Source organism: Thalassophryne amazonica, chromosome 3 (assembly GCF_902500255.1).
Source record: "Thalassophryne amazonica chromosome 3, fThaAma1.1, whole genome shotgun sequence".
NCBI lineage: Eukaryota > Metazoa > Chordata > Actinopteri > Batrachoidiformes > Batrachoididae > Thalassophryne > Thalassophryne amazonica.
In genome coordinates, this window is record NC_047105.1 from 113,569,969 (window position 1) to 113,583,243 (window position 13,275).

The 13,275-nt window shown below is 41.7% G+C and overlaps 1 protein-coding gene across 5 annotated transcripts in view; it reads left to right on the forward strand.

Moving 5' to 3' along the window:
- Positions 1 to 12,703, forward strand: part of setd5 (SET domain containing 5) — a 149,683-nt gene extending 136,980 nt beyond the window's left edge. For 3 of the 5 annotated variants that reach the window (XM_034167332.1, XM_034167333.1, XM_034167335.1), the window contains 4 exons: positions 444 to 565; positions 10,024 to 10,112; positions 10,227 to 10,238; positions 10,272 to 12,703. In XM_034167332.1, coding sequence (XP_034023223.1) covers positions 444 to 565; positions 10,024 to 10,112; positions 10,227 to 10,238; positions 10,272 to 10,796 — 748 coding nt within the window. In that variant the 3' untranslated portion in view covers positions 10,797 to 12,703. Of the gene's footprint in view, positions 1 to 443; positions 566 to 10,023; positions 10,113 to 10,226 lie in introns of all 5 variants that reach the window. The other 2 variants (XM_034167330.1, XM_034167331.1) reach the window with 1 other exon arrangement.
- The last annotated feature ends 572 nt before the right edge of the window (positions 12,704 to 13,275 follow it).

Genomic DNA, 13,275 nt, shown 5'->3' on the forward strand with positions numbered 1-13,275 from the left:
CTTCAGAGGTGAAGAAGAGGAAGAGATTGAGAGCTCAACAAAGGATCAGATGGTGGAAGCTGAAAGAGGAAAAATGACATGTCAAAAAAACCTCCAGCTACTCACACTGAATTAAGACTCAGTACGCTGTGCCTTTTGGCATTTGACTCATCCACCTTTCGTCCTCCGTGTAGGCACACAAACCACAAAAATCTAGAGATGTTCTTTGAAGCCAGCGCTGTGATAGCACAGGATTAACATCAACGTGATTGAATATATTGAGACAAGCGTGAGCCTCCATCCTAACCAATCTGCTGTATTGAGTTACAGTTTTACAAGACTGAGTCTGCAAAACCCAAACTGGGGATGTGTCACAAAAAGTTGAGGGTCACATTTCAGAGTCCTCAGTGTGGCCACTTGCTCTTAATCAGAGTTACCTGATCATTGTTTATTTTTTATTCTAGGATGGTTCCTACCAGTGTGGAGCGTCTAAGGGAAGGCCAGGGTGTCCTGGAACGAGTCCTACGAAGCATCAAGTTGGATCGAATTTATAAGAGGAGTGACAGCTCTACAGAGAAAGAATCTGGTATGAAGTGGTTGTAAGAAATCCTGAATGAGGGTAGAGTCATCAAAGATGTGTAGGGATTCCCCTTCTGCTTTCAAACAAAGGCCTCGAAACTGGAAAAATAAAACCAGACTAAAAGCTACTTATGACAGGTAGTCTAGGACCTAGCTTAGACATGTATGCACATCATTTAAGAGAGGATAACTCAACTGTTCTAGACTAGTATGACCCCACTTCCCAGTGAACTACTTGGGATATGTGCCAAAGTCTCTAACAGCCTGAAAATGACCACGTCCTTTTTCATCCCAAGTGTGACTTCAAATACAGCTGTATTTCCTAAACTGAAGCAGCAACAGATTTTCCAAGGTATTCAAAATGTTCAGAATGGCCAGTACATGTTTCGAAGGGTCATAGAAGAGTGTAAAACATCAAATTTTGATATTTTAAAAGAAAACTGTTCGAAAACATTGTATGTACGAGGTCTGTCAATAAAGTATAGGTCCTTTTTATTTTTTTCAAAAACTATATGGATTTCATTCATATGTTTTTACATCAGACATGCTTGAACCCTCGTGCGCATGCGTGAGTTTTTCCACGCATGTCGGTGACGTCATTCGCCTGTGAGCACTCCTTGTGGGAGGAGTCGTCCAGCCCCTCGTCAGAATTCCTTTGTCTGAGAAGTTGCTGAGAGACTGGCGCTTTGTTTGATCAAAATTTTTTCTAAACCTGTGAGAGACATCGAAGTGGACACGGTTCGAAAAATTAAGCTGGTTTTCGGTGAAAGTTTTAACGGCTGATGAGAGATTTTGAGGTGATACTGTCGCTTTAAGGACTTCCCACGGTGCGAGACGTCGCGCAGCGCTCTCAGGCGCCGTCGTCAGCCTGTTTCAAGCTGAAAACCTCCACATTTCAGGCTTTATTGATCCAGGACGTCGTGAGAGAACAGAGAAGTTTCAGAAGAAGTCGGTTTCAGCATTTTATCTGGATATTCCACTGTTAAAGGAGATTTTTTTTAATGAAAGACGTGCGGACGGGTCCGAGCGTCGGGACACAGCCTGCGCGGTGCGGCGGCACAGGAAAAACACCTCCGTGTTGATAACCATTTGTAAAATCCAGGCGGCTTTTGATGGCTTTCAGTGGAGTGAGTATATGAGAAATTGTTTAACAGCTGGACATGTTCCAACTTGTCCTTAAGGCTTCCAACGGAGGTGTTTTTCCTGTGGCGGAACGTCGCGGCGGCTGCGAGCCGACGCTGCAATCCGCCCGCACGTCTTTCATTAAAAAAATCTCCTTTAACAGTGGAATATCCGGATAAAATGCTGAAACCGACTTCTTCTGAAACTTCTCTGTTCTCTCACGACGTCCTGGATCAATAGAGCCTGAAATGTGGAGGTTTTCAGCTTGAAACAGGCTGACGACAGCACCTGAGAGTGCTGCGCGACGTCTCGCACCGTGGGAAGTCCTTAAAGCGACAGTATCACCTCAGAATCTCTCATCAGCCGTTAAAATTTTCACCAAAAACCAGCTTAATTTTTCGAACCGTGTCCACTTCGATGTGTCTCACAGGTTTAGAAAAAATTTTGATCAAACAAAGCGCCAGTCTCTCAGCAACTTCTCAGACAAAGGAATTCCGACGAGGGGCTGGACGACTCCTCCCACAAGGAGTGCTCACAGGCGAATGACGTCACCGACAGGCGTGGAAAAACTCATGCATGCGCACGAGGGTTCAAGCATGTCTGACGTAAAAACATATGAATGAAATCCATATAGTTTTTGAAAAAAATAAAAAGGACCTATACTTTATTGACAGACCTCGCAGGTCAAACGACCAACATACAGTGAGGAAAATAAGTATTTGAACACCCTGCGATTTTGCAAGCTCTCCCACTTAGAAATCATGGAGCGGTCTGAAATTTTCATCTTAGGTGCATGTCCACTGTGAGAGACATAATCTAAAAAAAAATCCGGAAATCACAATGTATGATTTTTTTTTAAATAATTTATTTGTATGTTACTGCTACAAATAAGTATTTGAACCCCTACCAACCAGCAAGAATTATGGCTCTCACAGACCTGTTAATTTTTCTTTAAGAAGCCCTCTTATTCTTCACACTTGACCTGTATTAATTGCACCTGTTTGAACTTGTTACCTGTATAAAAGACACCTGTTCACACACTCAGTCAACCACAGCCAACCTGTCCACCATAGCCAAGACCAAAGAGCTGTCTAAGGACACCAGGGACAAAACTGTAGACCTGCACAAGGCTGGGATGAACTACAGGACAACAGGCAAGCAGCTTGGTAGAAGACAACAACTGTTATGATTATTTATTACAAAGTGGAAGAAACACAAGATGACTGTCAATCTCCCTCGGTCTGGGATTCCATGCAAGATCTCACTTTGTGGGGTAAGGATGATTCTGAGAAAGCTCAGAACTACACAGGAGGTCAATGACCTGAAGAGAGCTGGGACCACAGTCACAAAGATTACATTAGTAACACATGATGCTGTCATGGTTTAAAATCCTGCAGGGCAGCAAGGGCCCCCTGCTCAAGCCAGCACATGTCCAGGCCCGTTTGAAGTTCACCACTGACCATCTGGATGATCCAGAGGAGGCATGGGAGAAGGTCATGTGGTCAGATGAGACCAGAATAGAGCTTTTTGGAATCAACTCCACTTACCATGTTTAGAGGATGAGAACAACCCCAAGAAAACCATTCCAACCATGAAGCATGGGGGTGGAAACATCATACTCTGGGGTGCTCTTCTGCGAAGGGGACAGGACGACTGCACCGTATTGAAGGGAGGATGGATGGGGTCATGTGTTGCGAGATTTTGGCAAACAACCTCCTTCCGTCAGTAAGAGCATTGAAGATGGGTCATGGCTGGGTCTTCCAGAATGACAATGACCCCAAACACACAGCCAGGGCAACTAAGGAGGGGTTCTGTAAGAAGCATTTCAAGGTCCTGGAGTGGCCTGTCCAGTCTCCAGACCTGAACTCAATAGAAAATCTTTGGAGGGAGCTGAAACTCCAAACCTGAAAGATTTGGAGAATATCTCTATGGAGGAGTGGACCAAAATCCCTGCTGCAGTGTGTGCAAACCCGGTGAAAAACTACAGGAAACGTTTGACCTCTGTAATTGCAAACAAAGGTTACTGTACCAAATATTAACATTGATTTTCACAGGTGTTGAAATACTTATTTGCAGCAGTAACATACAAATAAATTATTAAAAAAAAATCATACATTGTGATTTCAGGATTTTTTGTTTTTTGTTTGTTTTTGTTTTTTTTAGATTCTGTTTCTCTCAGTGGACATGCACCTAAGATGAAAATTTCAGACCCCTCCATGATTTCTAAGTGGGAGAACTTGCAAAATCGCAGGGTGTTCAAATACTTATTTTCCTCACTGTATAGTCCGGAATCGCCACATATTTAGTAACTTAAATTTACTGGTCTTAAATTATGTGCATGTCCCTGATAATCTTTGAAACATTTAAGATCTCTGGATACAGCTGTCTGCTTAAGAAACAAGTTTTGTTTTGTGTTTTTCACTTTAAATCAATATTTCATTGATATTGGTATGACTGAAAATAGCATAAAATTTCATTATATTTGGAAAATGTTCATTTTCTTTTGTTGTATGGTGTAACACATTTAAATATTTAATAATTTGGCCACACATGGCAGAACCAATAGATGTAATGAATTTAAATATTTCTAATTATTAATCCTTGAGATTAATAATGTGATGGAATGTGCCTCAGATATGGGTACCATTAGATGTAATGATTTTTAGTATTTAATGATTTGGAGAGCACCTGCGTGCTCATAATAAATGTATGTAATAAAATACACTCAACAAAAATATAAACGCAACACTTTTGGTTTTGCTCCCATTTTGTATGAGATGAACTCAAAGATCTAAAACTTTTTCCACATACACAATATCACCATTTCCCTCAAATATTGTTCACAAACCAGTCTAAATCTGTGATACTGAGCACTTCTCCTTTGCTGATATAATCCATCCCACCTCACAGGTGTGCCATATCAGGATGCTGATTAGACACCATGATTAGTGCACAGGTGTGCCTTAGACTGCCCACAATAAAAGGCCACTCTGAAAGGTGCAGTTTTATCACACAGCACAATGCCACAGATGTCGCAAGATTTGAGGGAGTGTGCAGTTGGCATGCTGACAGCAGGAATGTCAACCAGAGCTGTTGCTCGTGTATTGAATGTTCATTTCTCTCGCATAAGCCATCTCCAAAGGCGTTTCAGAGAATTTGGCAGTACATCCAACCAGCCTCACAACCGCAGTCCACGTGTAACCACACCACCCCAGGACCTCCACATCCAGCCTTTTCACCTCCAAGATCGTCTGAGACCAGCCACTCGGACAGCTGCTGAAACAATCGGTTTGCATAACCAAAGAATTTCTGCACAAACTGTCAGAAACCGTCTCAGGGAAGCTCATCTGCATGCTCATCGTCCTCATCGGGGTCTCGACCTGACTCCAGTTCGTCGTCGTAACCGACTTGAGTGGGCAAATGCTCACATTCGCTGGCATTTGGCACGTTGGAGAGGTGTTCTCTTCACGGATGAATCCCGGTTCACACTGTTCAGGGCAGATGGCAGACAGCGTGTGAGGCGTCGTGTGGGTGAGTGGTTTTCTGATGTCAGTGTTGTGGATCGAGTGGCCCATGGTGGCGGTGGGGTTATGGTATGGGCAGGCGTCTGTTATGGATGAAGAACACAGGTGCATTTTAATGATGGCATTTTGAATGCACAGAGATACCGTGACGAGATCCTGAGGCCCATTGTTGTGCCATACATCCAAGAACATCACCTCATGTTGCAGCAGGATAATGCACGGCCCCATGTTGCAAGGATCTGTACACAATTCTTGGAAGCTGAAAATGTCCCAGTTCTTGCATGGCCGGCATACTCACCAGACATGTCACCCATTGAGCATGTTTGGGATGCTCTGGACCGGCGTATACGACAGCGTGTACCAGTTCCTGCCAATATCCAGCAACTTCGCACAGCCATTGAAGAGGAGTGGACCAACATTCCACAGGCCACAATTGACAACCTGATCAACTCTATGCGAAGGAGATGTGTTGCACTGCATGAGGCAAATGGTGGTCACACCAGATACTGACTGGTATTCCCCCCCAATAAAACAAAACTGCACCTTTCAGAGTGGCCTTTTATTGTGGACAGTCAAAGGCACACCTGTGCACTAATCATGGTGTCTAATCAGCATCTTGATATGGCACACCTGTGAGGTGGGATGGATTATCTCAGCAAAGGAGAAGTGCTCACTATCACAGATTTAGACTGGTTTGTGAACAATATTTGAGGGAAATGGTGATATTGTGTATGTGGAAAAAGTTTTAGATCTTTGAGTTCATCTCATACAAAATGGGAGCAAAACCAAAAGTGTTGCGTTTATATTTTTTGTTGAGTGTAGAAGTTACTGAATTAAATATGAAATGTAATTAAACCTCAAAAAAGGGCACCACCTGTTTTACGCACAGGAATGTTAATTTAAGCAACATTAATCAGTCTCTTATCTAAGATTCTGATTTCTCGATACGATAGATCAAAACAGTTTCCACTAAACACAGTAAAAACCACTGGTATAATATTTACACATTTATTTACATATATACAAGGAATAAACAGTTGATTGACATGTTGACAAGATGAATAATAATTCCTGGTTTTATTACGGAGACAATGTTAATCATGAGATGTTGAAAGATAAAGCAGTGAAGAATAAAGTTAAGGAATTAAAAGGGAATAAATCTGGTTAGAATTTAGATTAAGTTGGGTTTGCCAAATATTATTGTTATTATTAAGAAAATTACCAAAAGAATATATTTAAAGAAACCCACTTTGTATCCCTTTTGACAACAAAACCCTGCTGAACTTAAGAACGTAAGAATTTTCTCTCCCTGGAAAATAAACATTGCGCTGTTCAAAAAGGATTTTAGACAATATGATGTGACTCTTTTTTATTATTAATCTAGACTTTCTTTCATTGGAAAAAATACATTGTGGCTTTGAATTGATTTACATGAATTTACACAAGAATGTAATTGAGTTTTTATTAATGTAGACTTTTTTCATGGGAAAAAAGACTGTGGATTTACAGGAATTTACACAATAATATGTGACTTTTTTACTATAAGGTGTGTTGTTGATATTTTACCGTGATTTTCAAAATATTCTACAAGCTTTACCTGTGGTTTTTGAAATCCTTTAATAGTCTTTTCAGTCTTCATGAATTTCATGTAGTTTAACTGTTAATGCATAATTTGGTTTACAATTAAAAAGAAAATCATTCCAGGTCCTACTTCCATGTCATATTCTGTTATTTCAACATTATCATTGACAGTTCAAATGAAAGGTTGAATCTTGGTTCATTTAAATGCACTTCTTTTGACATTTTTTCTTCCAGGAGATGCTGAAAATGTATCATTAAATACAAAATTAATTTGGTTTCTGGGGCCCCACGGGCCCTAGACACCGGCTCGGCCCCCTGCGAATTTTCCTCGGATTTCATCATTTTCATTTCACAGCCCCGATAAAAGGCAGAAAACTTAACTTAAACATTAAAAAGTTATTCAGAATCCAGACTGGTGTGTTGCCATCGAGCAAAACATGAAGCAAAAGAACAAAAGCTGCGTGGTAAAACTTTAGCAAAGATAGGCCGCAAGTGGCCACAGGAGCCTGTTTGACAGACAATAAACAGGATTTAAGAAAAAAAGAAGAGGTGGAAGAGCGTAAGAGCAAGAGATGTCTTTGTTCTGGACCTTTTAAAGGCCTACTACATCAATAAGCTCTGTCCATTTGTTGTACAGTTTCACTTGCCCACAAAGAAAGTTGGAGGAAAAACACACCAGACATCCTTTTCTTATGTTCTTTTTGTAAATGAATATAAGATTATTAAAGTTTCCTACATACATACTAAGAATGAGTAATTGATTAAAGGAAAAAACATTTCACCATGAAAAATCATTAACAATTCAAGAAATAACATTTGACATACATCATCCATCCATCCATTCATTCCGCTTTATCCGGAGTCGGGTCGCGGGGGCAGCAGCTCAAGCAAAGCCGCCCAGACCTCCTGATCCACACATACCTCCCCCAGCTCCTCCAGGGGACCCTCGAGGCATTCCCAAGCCAGCGGAGAGACATAGTGCCTCCAGCGTGTCCTGGGTCTTCCGCAGGGCCTCCTCCCAATGGGACGTGCCCGGAACACCTCTCCAGCGAGGCGTCCGGGGGGCATCTGGAAAAGATGCCCGAGCCACCTCAGCTGGCTCCTTTTGACATGGAGGAGCAGCGGCTCGACTCCGAGCTCCTCCCGAGTGACATACATCAATAGTTATAAAAAGGCTTTACCTGAAATAAAACATGTCCCAGGTTAAATTGGGAATATAAAGTTTCTCTTTTGATTCGTTGTACATACAAGGAAAACATTATAACTTGCCTACTTTAATAAAATGTTATTTGTACACTGAAGAATAGTCGTGTTCTTTCCACTCTGGACCTGCAGGGGGTGCTATGGTTCTGCCCCAAATGTTGGACATTAATCTGTAGCCATCTGTGGGGAGTCAACTTTGGTTTTATGGCTCTTATCTTGGAGAGGCTTTCTGGCCTGGAACATATCTGGTTTAGGCAGGTTTATTACACCTGTCCGATAACCCGTGCTGACTGGAGTTTGCCCTATTTTGGTTTTCTGGAGAACCTTTGAAGTAGGATTGTGTGGTGGACAGTGAGTGCTTTTGTAAGACGGCGAGTGCCCGGAGACGACTGCGTACATGTCTCAGCTAGGTCCTGTACTAAGGGTGCCAAGAGAAGAGTTGTGGTACATCGCATCCTAAATAGCACGTCTTTATTTTGATAGTTGTTTTCACACCAAATGCCAATGGTACCAAAGTACAGAGATTACTTTTTGAAGTGAACCCAGGCATGGTTCATTGATCTCTACTTGATTATGGACTACACTGTTGACACGACTGGACTTTGGGACCAAGTGTACTTGTGTTTGGGCCCAGATTCCTGGTATGAAAGCCCCTTAACTGACACAAGCCTACACAAAATGAGTAAAGTTAGACCTCACCTGAACATTGTTAGCTTTGTCTTTCATACCAGCTTGGATTTTGGTGTTGATGGATCCATTCTTGGCTGTGTATTAAAAAAACAAACAAACAAAAAAACTACTACACAATGATTTACTGGGTTTTGTTGTTGTTCATTTTTTGTCTACTGAAATGTGCTTCTTGATGTATTTGTTTGAAGCCAGAGGCAGTCGAGGCTTGTCTGTAGTCCCAGTGCACCACCTGTTTAACACCATGCTAACAATATAAAGTGCTACATTTAGTATTTTCAACAGACCCAAATAGTTGGATTGCTCCCTGGATATACTGTAATTGGGGGTACTCAAATCTGCTTGTGGAGGGCATGTGGACTACATGCGCCCCCCCCCAAAAAAACCCTTCCCACTCCATCCACAGCTAGTTAGCTCGATCAATGAGGAGATGGGAAACTCCATTTGGCCACCTCTGGTGTAGATTATTTGGGTGAACCTAAAGCAGCATCTTAGTCTCAACTCAAACAACTCAAAACTCAACTGCTTAATTAATTTAATTAATTAATTAAACAGGATTTTTTTAAAAAAACAGGCATTACATTCAGTCATTCATTTTTCTATACTCGCTTATTCCAATAAAGAGTCCTGGGGGGAGCTAAAGCCTATCCCGGCGATCATTAGGTGAGACGGGGCACATAAATAACAAAATATACCAAATTTGACTTTATATATATATATATATATATATATATATATATATATATATTTATATATATAAACGCAATGCTAAAATACCCTCAGCCATATGAGCACTTTTTTTTTTATTTAACCAGTTTAGTCCCATTGAGATTGAGACCTCTTTTGCAAGGGAGACCTGGACAGTTACAAAGTTTCCAGTTCAACTAACTTGCATGTCTTTAAATGTGGGGAGAAACCGGAGCACCTGGAGGAAACCCACCCAAACACAGGGAGAACATCCGAACTCCAAACAGAAAGACCACAGGTGGGAATCAAACCCATGACCTTTTTGCTGTGAGGCAACAGTGCTAACCAGTAAGTCACAGTGAGCATAACAATAGAAAAAAGAATGTGACCTTTTGATGTCTTAAAGTAGGTCAAGGTTAGCCATCTTTGAATTTGTCCAAGGTCTGTGTCCCCAGAATGTTCCCTGTGAATTTGAAGACCCTGGAACCAATAGGACTGGACTTACGCTGAGCACAGACAGACGGACGGACACAAAGACTTCACAATACCCGATGGCAATTATTTTGGCCTTGGGTAAAAATTTGCATGTTCAGTAAGACATTGAGAGTGTTGATTTCATTTATTTATTTTTGTGGCTTTGGTTTATTTTTGTGTTTTCCAGATGCTGATCGATATGAGGTCCCATCAGTGTCCATGGCTTCACCGCTGAAGAGTCCACACAGATACAGTCCCTCTGTGTATGCTCACCAGGTAAAAATACATGCATTACAAAGGGTTTAGGGTATTTGTTTTGTTTTTGCACATGGCATGAGCACAGTTTAAAAAAACCCCAAAAGAACACTTTTTGTGTGTGTGTGTATTCAGTCCTCAGAGAGCCATCGGCACACTGAGAGCCCGTCGTTCCTCCAGCAAACATCCAACTCTCCATTCCGGGGATCCTACAGTCCCCCATCAGGCCAGACTTTCTACCCACGCCTCTCCTCCACCCACCCTGGACTGTCTCAAGACCACCTTCCACCCTCCTACCCGAGTCACAACCCCACCTCCTCCTCTGAGTCCAGGCTTCCAGTGGGCTCTGTACACCAGCAGAGTGGCAACAGTAATGTGGACGGAGGCCACGGCTACAACAGCAGTCACTTAAAAACTAGCCTCATGAACTGCAGCAGCAGCTTGGCAGGCACTCCTAATGCAGGACCCAGGACCCACGGCCACACTAAATCAGACTCAGCAAGCCAGGCCTCTAGGGGCAGCCAGCAGCAGGCATCCTGCAGCCTGAAGCTGGGCACCTCGGGCCAATCGACGCCACAGGCCGGTTCCAGGCTGCTGTCGGCCTCCACACCCACACACTACTCTCAGCGAGGGCCGAGTCTCAGTCAGTTCCAGCACCCCCCTCTGCAGGGATCGGGAGTAAGGACACAGTCAGGAAGCTTTTAGGACCTTGTTCAACTTTGTATGTGTGAATGCGCGTGTGTTCGAGTGCATGAAACCGTGGACTTCCTCAGTGTGTAAACTTCTGGTGAAACACTGCTTTTGGGGAGCAGAAATGTACAGACTTGAGAGAAGCAAGGACTTCTTCAATGGACCTCATTTTATTTTTTTTGTTCGTTTGTTTTGTTTAGTTTTTTGTATTTTTTTTTTTAATTTCAGGCAAAACAAACAAATGACAACATTCTGCACAGAGCTGATCATTGACTTTGGACATTCATTAAGAATCAGTTAAGACACTTTGTGACAAATACGAAATCATGTGTAACTTGAAATTTTCCCATGTTTCCTCATGTGCCGGACTGTGCAAACAGGCTCTATAACGTTGGAAAGTAAAAAATTTCCACACTGAAGTCTGTACAAAGTTATTACAAAATGTACCTGTTGTTTTGGTACCCAGGTTGGTTCAATGCTGATATGCATATGTAACTGAAAGCAAGAATTGTTTTATTACCCCCACCCCCTCCTGAGTATTTTTGTTGGCGAGCGGCCGAATCTGTGCTACAGTGAATGAGCGTTTTGTTTAGAAAGGGGAAATGATGCAAACCAAGCAGATCTGTAAATCATCCGTTCAGCAGAAGGGTTTGATGGGAGCCGCTGTGTCCCTGTAGGATCATTCCATGTGACACCAGTTTGTCAGAAAACACAACAGCCCTTATTCCAAAAAACATTGTCTGATGTTGTCTTGTCCATGTCGTTTTTTGTCACTGTTCCCTCATCCGCACGAGTGCTTTGATTCCACTTTAGTACGACTCCTCTGTAGACGTCTGTTGTTGTACTTGAGACATACATGGTGCTGCTTTGTTCTTTTTCCAATAAATTTGAAATCCAGTTATGTTCCCCACGTACGGCTGCATCCATCTTGTCATTTTGAGTCATCTTTGTCCATACTCATTGTTACTGTTTGTAACGACAGAGAGCAAACTGATCTCAAGCAAACTAATCTCAATGGATTTGATTTATATTTATATACGTATATATTTTTTTCCTGACCAATCTGTGCATTCCGTATAACCCACAGCAAAGACAGAGGGATGTTTTTAAAAATGCATATAAAAAGCTGCTATGTTCTCCTTATGTTTTAATGTGAGAGCTGCTTCTGTTTCGACAGTGCTGTAATTTTTTTTTGCCCTTCCCCTTTCTTTTAAATTTGATCCTCACAAACTGATATTTAAAAAAAAAAAAAAAAAAAAAGCAATGGGTGCCGCAGCTTGTGCGGTGGGACCGCGTCACGACATTAACATGGACAGGTTGTTGATGGTGGGAGTCACTCTGTCCTCCTGCTGAGAGTTTTGTAGCTCCTTTGGACCAGATGTTCCCAGAAAGAAACCACTGTGTTTGTGTGGAAAATCTCAAGGACCGAGGGGCTGGTCACCTGACCGGACCCCATCAACACCCCTCCCCCACCACACCATACATCAAAGGGTACCCCCTGTTACATGAATGTTTGACAGAAAACCATGTTGTGACCCAAAATTAACCAGCACCTTAAATGAAAGAGATACAACATAAAAGACACAATAGGACAATATGTATTATTATGTGTACTTGTATAGAAAGAAATGTGATATAGACTTGTATGGAGAAAATATACTACACTGAATTTATCGCATGACATTTGTTTTTAGGGTCTGAGTGACCGTGTTTGTCAGATGGCTGGAAGCTAATCTTTGGGTGTGTTGCTGGGTTCTTCAAAATCCAGACGCTGCATTATCTTTTGCTTTGTAAAGATCGTTTTGTTGGTTTTGTTTTATTTTTTACACAGATCATAGTAGGTATTTCAAATGTTCCCCTCCAAAAGATTTAAGAAGAGATGTAATGCATTTTGATAATAAAATAATCACAATGGTAATGTATTTTGGAACCTGGCACTGTGATGTCGTTTGTAGACTTCGCACACGTCAACTCAGTCCAAGCTGGTACGTTTAATTTGTGCGGTTGTGTTCTCGTGATCACAGCATAAAGGTTTATATTGTATTATGATGACTAATGAGGTCTTGAGGATGTATGAATAGCTGCTACTTTGTGTTGTGACACAAAATGTTTCTACACAACATTCTGTTTATGGTCTTATTTGTTAGGAAAGAAAGTTCAAGAGCTTTTGAACACTGCGAGATGGCATTCTGAGCAGTTCTACCTTAGCTTCGGAACCCACGTACATCCATATCGGCATGTTCTTACTTATAAATAACAGTATGCACATGCAGAAATCTATCTGCAGCTACTGCATAATTAAGAGAAATGTGGTTATTTTTACAAAGTGCATTTATGAAATAAGCCAGTGGCCTTTGGAAATGACAAACTGGTAAATAAATTAATTTCAGTTCAACTTATTTGTATAGTGGCAAACTGCAACATAAGTTGCCCCAAGGTGCTTCAGAAGGGTAAGGTCGAGCCTTACCCAAATTCCAAGCAAGCACATGGGCAA